The 8,888-nt window shown below is 45.4% G+C and overlaps 1 protein-coding gene across 2 annotated transcripts; it reads right to left on the bottom strand.

Moving 5' to 3' along the window:
• Positions 1 to 200: 200 nt before the first annotated feature.
• On the bottom strand, positions 201 to 6,203 carry Thap1 (THAP domain containing 1). Of its 2 annotated transcripts, none has more exons than XM_021170255.2 (3): positions 5,853 to 6,203; positions 3,394 to 3,589; positions 201 to 1,925 (listed from the first exon to the last, which is right to left on the bottom strand). In XM_021170255.2, exons 1-3 carry the CDS (start codon positions 5,921 to 5,923, stop codon positions 1,560 to 1,562), a joined length of 633 nt encoding a protein of 210 aa, XP_021025914.1. In that variant the 5' UTR covers positions 5,924 to 6,203; the 3' UTR covers positions 201 to 1,559. The 2 variants fall into 2 exon arrangements, with proteins under 2 accessions (XP_021025914.1, XP_021025915.1); XM_021170256.2 differs by lacking the exon at positions 5,853 to 6,203 and adding an exon at positions 5,019 to 5,047 and having other exon boundaries at positions 1,454 to 1,925.
• Positions 6,204 to 8,888: the final 2,685 nt, after the last annotated feature.

Here is an 8,888-nt window from a genome sequence, read left to right as displayed (position 1 = left end):
CATAGCTGGATTAGACTGTTGATCAGCCTTTTTAGAAAGAGTGGGCGGGGTTACTGGACTCTCATCTGAGGATCCAGCTCCTCCTCCCAGACAGTTTTATGCAATTATAAGTTAGTTACATGTCGTAGTAAAAAAAAAAAAAAGTGCTACCTATTCTCAGCATGGTAGTAAATCAGAAAGAAAGAAGCCGGGCCACAAGATACTGGAATAACAAACATATCTTTAATACTGTCGGGAAAGGTCCGCTACTCTTCAGCTACAGTGTCCTCTGCGATATAAAATACGGTTCTCCTACACCTAGAGAATTCTTTTATCAGCACTTGTTCACTCAGAACATATTTTCATTTGAAATATACGTAACCTTTCTCACAGTCAGAACACAATCCACAGTGTGAACAGAAACTGCAATATTTAAGTCTCAACGGTGACACAAACACGACACATTACTTTTGAACGTAAGTCACTTGAAGTAAATTGGATATAACTTCTAACTTAAGAGTTGAAAAAAATATTTTCTATGAAATGTCTTGTCCGAAATCTAACAGTTAAGGGAAAATTTATCAAAGACTTAAGTACAAAGGGCAAAGTACGGTATTATAGTACAAACCAAACTCTACTAAAATAATCTGTCAGAGGTCTGAATGCAGATTTAACTACAGCTGTGGAATCGGGTGCCTTTAGCCAGGGGATGATCAGAGCATATTAGGAGCCAGGTCCCAACTTTTCTTTCTTTAGAAGGTTGTCACAGCACACATGGGGACCTGAAGGTGACTCTGTGGAAAGGTTCTCTCCTTCCACCTTTACATGGGCCCCAGGGGTTAAATCCAGGCAGCCAGGCTTGCACGAACCTTCACCCACTGAAACATCTCTCCAGCCCAGCCCCCAATTTTCTCTTCACTGATGCCAATACCTGACTTGGAGGCCTGCCATTCCCCACGACACACTTCTAATTTCATAACGCTAGGGACAAAAAGGGCCTACTCTTACAACTACTCTTTATGAAACTATCAACTATGGAATGATATTTCAAGACAGCAAAATATTGTTTGCCTCAAATACTGGCCTGACAGCTCATTTTTGCTAAGTGATTGAGAAAAATAAATGAAGCTCTGGCTATAAATACAAAATGTGTGTATGTATACCTCTATATTCTGAAAGGCTCTGTCCTATGCTCTCACTTAAACTTCTGATTTAAATTATAAGTTATCTCAATAAAGGGCATTCATTTTTAAACTTAAATCATTTTATCATACCATCACCCTCTCTACTTTTTATTTTTACATTATTTCTATAAATACTCAAATGAAAAACAATCCACCATCTTGAAACCAATATACAACATTATATTGGTGGTTTTAGGATTTTTTAAATATTTGTTAAAATGTAGAAACTCTGAAATTACAAACAAAAAAATTACAATTTTACAGTATATATCTAATTTATTTTAAAAAAATATTGTTTTTTAATACAAGTAATTAAGTGTTATTTTTTCAAATGAATTCCTGTATGTAGGCTAAAAGAAGGTATATAGTCTTGTCCCACTAGCACATCTCATTTTTTCATGCTGGAACTTCAACAATTTCAAAGTAGTCATTTGGTAGAATCACGTAGCCCCTCTCGGACGCGTCGTCCTTCTCCCTCTGAAAGTGGACCACTTCCTTGAGCTTTTCGAGCTGCCTCTCCTGCCGCCGGCACCGCTGCTGGGCAGTCTTGAGCTTCTTCCTGAGCTTCTCCACCTGCTGCTCCAGCTGGAGGATCCTCTTCCTCTGGTGCATCGTATCCTCCACAGTGTAATTGTGGTCACAGAAAACCGAGAGGTTATCAGGGGTCTGGAGAGGGGGCATTAGCAGCCCAATAGCAGCATCAACCTGGGAAGCGGGGGGTGAAGGAGAGGGAAGCTGTTCTTGGGATTCCAGGTCTTCCTTCTAAACAGCAACAGACAAGCACGTGGGATTAGTAACTAACATATATGAGGTTTCAACATTAGACAGTTTTTGTCACTCCATGATACACAAGAAGTCCAACATGAGAAAATACATTGTCTTGGTGGGTTGCAGTACTGGCATGAAATCCAGACCACCAGGACATCTAGGCAAAGGTCTCTAGGATTCAAATCGCCTTCCAGGCCTAAACACGTCAGCGTTAGGCTTTGGCTTGTCTGTAGATTTTAAAAGCCTAGGTGTGTAGCCTAGGCTGGTCCTACACGTAAGCCCCTCCTACACGTACCTCCCAGGTCTCAGGATTACAAGCGATACGCAACTGCCCCTGGCATCAGTTTAAGGTAGTTTTTGTTTGTTTGAGGTTTGGGTTGGTTTCCTTGTATTTGTTTGGGGAGATGGGGCATCCTTACTGTATAGTCTAGGTTGGCCTGGAAAATGACAGTGTTTACCAGGCTAGCCTCAACCGTGGCAATCCTTGCAGTTCGTTCTCTGCAGTGCTCAGACTGCAGGTGTGTGCCACCATGCGGCATTTCCAGTCCTAATTCAACTTTTCTAACTGAAGTTAAAGTGGAATTTGTGAAACAGAGAAAGTGATTTAGTTGGATATAAGTAAACACTAAACACCAAAAACAGAAAAAAAAAAATATCAATCTGGAAGTCATCCCTAGGAATGAAAGTGAAGCTTATCAACACATGAATGAAGCAGGGTTACCTTTACCTTAAGCAGAACTAGACTGAGCTATTTACTGTGAGATCTCTACTATGCAGAACTGTTTTTAAAACATGTGTTATTGTTAATAGTGGCTTTTTTTTTCTTAAAAAAGAAAGATTTATATTTTAATCATGGGCATATCTGCTGTGGGAGTGGGGGGATGGGAGGGTGTGAGAAGACTGCTTGAAGTGGTGTTAGGAATCAAATTCAGGGCCTCTGGAAGAGCAATGCACATGTTTGGTTTTTTTTTTAAGATTTATTTATTTTATGTATGTGAGTTCACTGTAGCTGTCTTCAGACACAGCAGAAGAGGGCATTGGAATCCATTACGGATGGTTGAGCCACCATGTGGTTGCTGGGAATTGAACTCAGGACCTCTGGAAGAGCAATCAGTGCTTTTAACCTCTGATACTCTTAACCACTAAGCCCCAACAGTAGCTACTGTTAAATGATAGGTTTCAAATACACTTGTCTTGTTAACCTTTCCCTGATTTTTCCCATGAACACATTAGCTTCATAAAACAGCATTCGCCCAAAGCCAATGCTTATGACAGTAGAATTTGGAAGGTAAAGGCAGGAGGATCAGGAGTTCCAATTCAGCCTCAGCTATAGAGCAAGCTCAAAGCCAGCCGGGACTCACACAAGGGATGGGAGGGGAAGAGACTGGAGGGGAGGAAAGAAAACAGAGAAAGGACTGGGAAAGGAAAAAACACCAACCCAGCATTTAAAAGCCCACGTTACCTTCTCATGTGGCTCGATATAGAGGAATATTGTGGGCACAGCGTTCTCCTTCAGTAGCTTGTTGTTGCACTCCCTCTTAAAGCAGTCCGGGGTGAAGTGCTCTGAGCAGATGCTGCTGTACTTGGTGGGCTTGAAGTTTTTCCTTTTAACAGCTGCCTCCCACTGCTTACAAAGGCTGGGGCGAGTAAGAGGAAACCTAAGGAGACACAATCCACTTCTCTGACTTTACTTTAAAAAGATAAAGAAAAGCCCCCACACTCTCCTGCTTAGTAAAGAACTACCTTACCCCACCCTAAGGAGACTCTGATTGGAGATTGGTTCTGGTTACCAATCTCCCTCAGGAAGCTTTACCTTGTCATAACAGAGACACTTGACAGTGCAATTAAAACAGACAGTATGTGCAGTGCACTTCTACTCATGCCTTACTAGCAATTCTGTGTCTTATAGAAGAACAAAAATCAGACAGATGTCTATATCCTCAAAGAGACTTCTAGCTCTTTTTCAGTCAGTCCAACGCACAGACTACATTCTGACTGGCGCCTGAATTATACGCAAGTGATAAAGAAGTTAAGGACTTTCTTTTTGTGCTTAATTCAGCATACAGAGTGGGGAGTTTTTATATTTATTGCCCCATGCTTTTCTATATCAAAGACGTAGTGGGAGACGCTAGAGGGATCAGAAAAAGCTGTAGAATGTTTCAATTTAGCTTTACTGTTCTTTAGCTGTTCCACCACATAAGGTATGCCGGACCCTGACCATCCTGTTCTTCATGAAGACCTAGCCAACCTTTGTGTTAGTGCTTATCTTTGTGTTAGCCAGCTTTCTCCACTGCAACTATGTTCAGGCTGGACAAAGCGTATGCCTAAAAAGAAGTTCAAAGCACCGTGGCAACTTCTTTATAAGTCCTAGTGTCTCGTCTCCTAGCACGGGGCACAGATTCTCAACTGTCAAGCAAGATCTTGGCCACTTACTGTTCTTACATAAGGGTTAAGACTCATGTTAGCCCTTGTTCTTATTTTCCAACACCCAGCAGTTGAAACGGTCTTTTTGATGTGTGCCATTTTTAACTAGTCTGCATACTTGAAGGTTCCCCGGGCCATCTTAATAAAGCATAGGAAAGGGAGGCAGCAAGTCCAATGCACGCCCCTGTCACCATTCCCTCATCTAGTCCTACATTCTGAGGATGTATGAAATTTCAATCAACCAAGTCATAGTTTAGGATATATTCTAGCCTATTCCCACAGAGAAAACAGCACACAAGTCTTACTTTCTTGCAAACATTATTAAACATGAACATTACTGACCCCTCAAAACCTGAGAGACCATTTTGAAATTTGTTTCTGTAATCGTTTTGCTATGGATAACTTGCATAATTTACCAGTGGATCTGATTTCTTAGCTATCATCTGCATACAGTCAGGAATTCTTCCAAAACCTAACATAAAACTTGTAACAACAAATTTACCTGCCTAAAAATCGTCACATTTTGTGGACTGTTAGCATTAAGAAACACCATCAGTAACGCTAATTCTATGACTTTCTTCTTTCAAGAGAGTATTTTTATTTTTCTCTTTTAAAAGATTTATTTATTATATATAAGTACACTGTAGCAGTCTTCAAACACACCAGAAGAGGGCATCAGATCTCATTATGGATGGTTGTGAGCCACCATGTCGGTTGCTGGGAATTGAACTCAGGACTTCTGGAAGAGCAATCAGTGCTCTCAACCGCTGAGCCATCTCTCCAGAGTATTTTTCACCCTGGCTTCTTGTTTGCTGCACCCACCAACAAGCACGAGCCCTGACAGCTGGGGGGGGGGGGGGTAAAGCTGATATTCGCTCCCATTAACGTTCACCACGGCAACAGAGTCAAGTGTGTGCTATCGTCTCGTTCTTCCTGTGTGTTGAAAGACGGGGTTCATCTCGACAACACCAAGAGCCTCCTCTAAAGCCCACGGATGCTTAAAGGTTGGTTCTTTGACGTTAGGACGTAAGAGTCCTCCCTGGCATCCCGGTCAGCTGCCCCGCTTCCCTCCCGGCATCCACAGCGAGGTCCGAAACCTGTCCTCCTCCCCCTGTGTGTTCCCAGCTCGACTTCCTCCCTACGGGCCATGGCCACGCCGCGGCTCCGGACGAAGAGATCCGCAAGGCTGCGAGAGGCTTCTGGGCGTCGCTCGCCCGCCCGCCCGCCCGAAACCCTCCGCGAGCTCGAAGGCGCGCGGTCACAGCCCCCGGCGGAGCCCACGGCCAACGGAGACGCCAAGCGCCCGGGATGCGCAGCGGGGGCGCGCAGCCACGGGGACGCGCAGCCGTGGGTCCCCGCCCCCGCCGGCCGGGCTCGTCCGCCGCCCTGAGCGCCCGCCCCGCCTCCTCCAGGTCTCGCGCGGCCACGCGCCGGGCTCCGCCCCCACCCGCCCGCGCGCCCCTGTCGCCGCGGCCGCGGAGCACGCCAGTTACCTACTTGTGGAAGGAGACGGGCTTGTCCTTGTCGTAGCGGTTCTTGCAGCCGTAGGCGGAGCAGGACTGCACCATCCTTCTGGCCCTCCACACTTCCCTTCGGCCCGGGAGGCAGACGAAGAGGGCCGTCGGGGTCTCCGCGCTCGGCCTTGATAACGCTCGCCGCTCTCGGTGGCGTCGGTCAGCAGTTACGGGGACGATCACCTCGCCGTGGGGTGGGGGTTGGGGTGGGGGGGTGACTACCCTGTTCGTTGTGGGGTTTGCTTTAGCAGAAGGACCACAGCTGTCGCCCGTCTCCCATCTTCAAGATGGCGGAGGCAGCTTCAGCCTCACCTCTCGCGAGGACTCGGCTCGCCGTCTCTGATTGGCTAAAGGTAACGTTCCCAGGGAAGCTGACCATTGGCTAGGGCGAGGCGCGCCTCTGGGGCGTGGTCAGCAGTGCGGAAGTGGGTGGGCCCTCTGCGCCTTGGCCGGAAGAGAGCGCGTTTGTTTGGGAGCCTGACTGCAGTCGGTCTCGTAGTGGTGACTGTCGTTAATTTGTCCGGCGTTTTCTGCTGCAGCTTGATAAAGAACGGCCTGTTGGGTCCGAAAGCCTGCAGAGAACGCGGGAGAGCTCGTCCCTGACTATACGCAGTTTTTTTTAAAAGGGAGGGGGGAGGCCTGCGGATCTGTGGATTGTACAAACCTGTGGTCCACGTTCAGAATCCAGGTGACCGTCTAACTAGACAACGAGGACAAACGCGCATTTCATTTCCTCTAAGCTGGAGAAGGAAGACCACTTCTTTTTTTTACTTTATGTATGTGAATACACTGTCGCTGTCTTCAGACACACCAGAAGAGGGCATCAAATCTCACTGCAGATGGTTGTGAGCCACCATGTGGTTGCTGGAAATTGAACTCAGGACCTTTGTAAGAGCAGTCAGTGCTCTCAACCGCAGAGCCATCTTTCCATCCCAGAACAGCAGCGATTTTTCAAGCTGGAGACAAATGTTACATGCTTGACCCTGTGTAGTTTGGAGTCTGGGGCGTATTCTCTCCCTTATAAACTATTTTCTGTACCCTTAAATATTGTTTCTCTTAAGGATCCATTTAGTGGCTACCATCTCTAGAACTTTGACTATTGAACCCACATACCATCTTTTCCTAGCTCGTTTTACTTGAACACACATGGACTTGCCTTCTGAGTTATCAGGTATATGGTTTAATACATTCGCCAACTACTTAAATCTGAAATCCTGGTGTCACTGAGATAAAACAAAAAACTAGACCTTAATTCAGCAGAAAAGAACACTTGTTGCTCTTGCAGGGGACCCGGGTTCGATTCCCAGCACCCACAAGGCAGTTCACATCTATAACTCCAGGCAGCTGGGCACCAGGCACACATGTTGTGTGTAAGAGGACAGTTTGTGGGAGTGGGTTCTCTCCTTCCACCTTGTGGGCTCCGGGACCTAACTCGGATCATTAGTCTTGATGCCAAGTGCTCTTATCAGCTGCTCCTAGGACCCCTTCCTCAAGACTTAGGTTAACCTCATAGGGAGAGGTTATTCTCTCACCACCATCCTTGAATTCAAGTACTCACAGTCTCCACTTTTTGTCAACCCTAGTCTTCAGCTTTCTCTCTCCCTCATAAAAACACTGCCAGACCCTTGTTTATAAAGCTTAGACTTCCCAGGCTACCTCTGTAGTGAATAAAATCCAAATTGCTGATGATGGCTGTATAAGCAGCAGTTACTTCTGTGTTTGTACCATCTTCCCCTGCTTGTCCTTACACTCCTCTGTAACTGCTCAGATAGGCAGCTTTGCTTGGCCTGGGATTCCCGTCCCCTGACCACTTCATCTCCCTTAAGATGTATCTTGTGTGTTATTTTCTGTCAGGCTTGCCTTATACCTTTTTGTTTCAGTGAGGTTGTGTACTTATGTCTGTAATTGTGTGCTGTAACATCTGTCTCATCTGACTGGGGTGCTGGGGAGACTGGCAGCATCTTACTGAACCTGGTAGCCTCAGCAGCTCTGGTTGTCACAAATTAGGAGACATTGAATTAAATGGACCTAGAAACTGTACCGAAATTAGTTTCAGAGAAGTAGCTATATATTAGGAACACCAGAATAGTGGTTTATTAACATTTTATAGGGTATTGATACTAGGTTCTCTACTCTAGTCCACTGTAAAGAAAAAAAGATCAAGATGTGGTTAACAGATGGTACCCCAAAATAATTTATGTAGTTACCTTAAACTCTGAACACATCATCTGGCTTGTTATTTATTGAAAGCCTGTTCTGTACTTCTGAGGGCTATAGAGTGAAGATGGGTGGTATCGTAGTCTGCCTTACTCGTTATTTTACTAAGCTAGTGCTCTGTATTGAGAAGAAGGAGAGTCACACAGAAATTCGAAAAGTGCTGGAGGACGTTGCAGTTATTAAAGATTTCGAATTACCAAATTAGCTGTGAGGACATCTTCTGTGCCTGGTGCCATGAGGCACGGGAAGCCCACCTCCCGAGGCCTGGGGACTCCAGCCTGTTCAAGGAAAAGCAGAAGTGTGTTGGAGTTGCTGAGTGCAGTGGCTTGGGGGACAAGTAAGAGACGAGGTTAGAGGATAGGAGCCTAAGGGGTTCCGCAGGCTGATGTAAGCTGCTGGTTTACCATGCTGAGGTTCTTGTACTGAGCAACAGCCTGTCTCCACAGTCAGCTTTTAAGCAGAAGGGTGATACAGGTTTAAATACACTTCAAATTCAGGCTTGGTAGCACACTCTTGTAATCTCAGCCTTCACAAAGGAAAGGCAAGAATTGTGCTGAGTCTGAGGACTACCTGGTCATAGTGAGTTCTAGCCAACCAAGGTATATAAAGTCAAAACCTATGGAAAAATAAATTCTGCTGTGTTGAGATGGGAGCAGGGATGTGAGATATAAAGTGGGCGATAAGTGATCATTTATTATCTCGTTCATTAGTTCATTTTCCTATATTATGCCCCCATATGGGGCTAGCATGTTATGTACAGAACTGTTAATGAGGGATATTAGTGTATCTTCATAGAGCTTAT

The sequence above is a fragment of the Mus caroli genome, chromosome 8 (genome assembly GCF_900094665.2).
Source record: "Mus caroli chromosome 8, CAROLI_EIJ_v1.1, whole genome shotgun sequence".
NCBI classification, from domain to species: Eukaryota; Metazoa; Chordata; class Mammalia; order Rodentia; family Muridae; genus Mus; species Mus caroli.
This window is presented reverse-complemented; position numbering and strand designations above follow the sequence as displayed.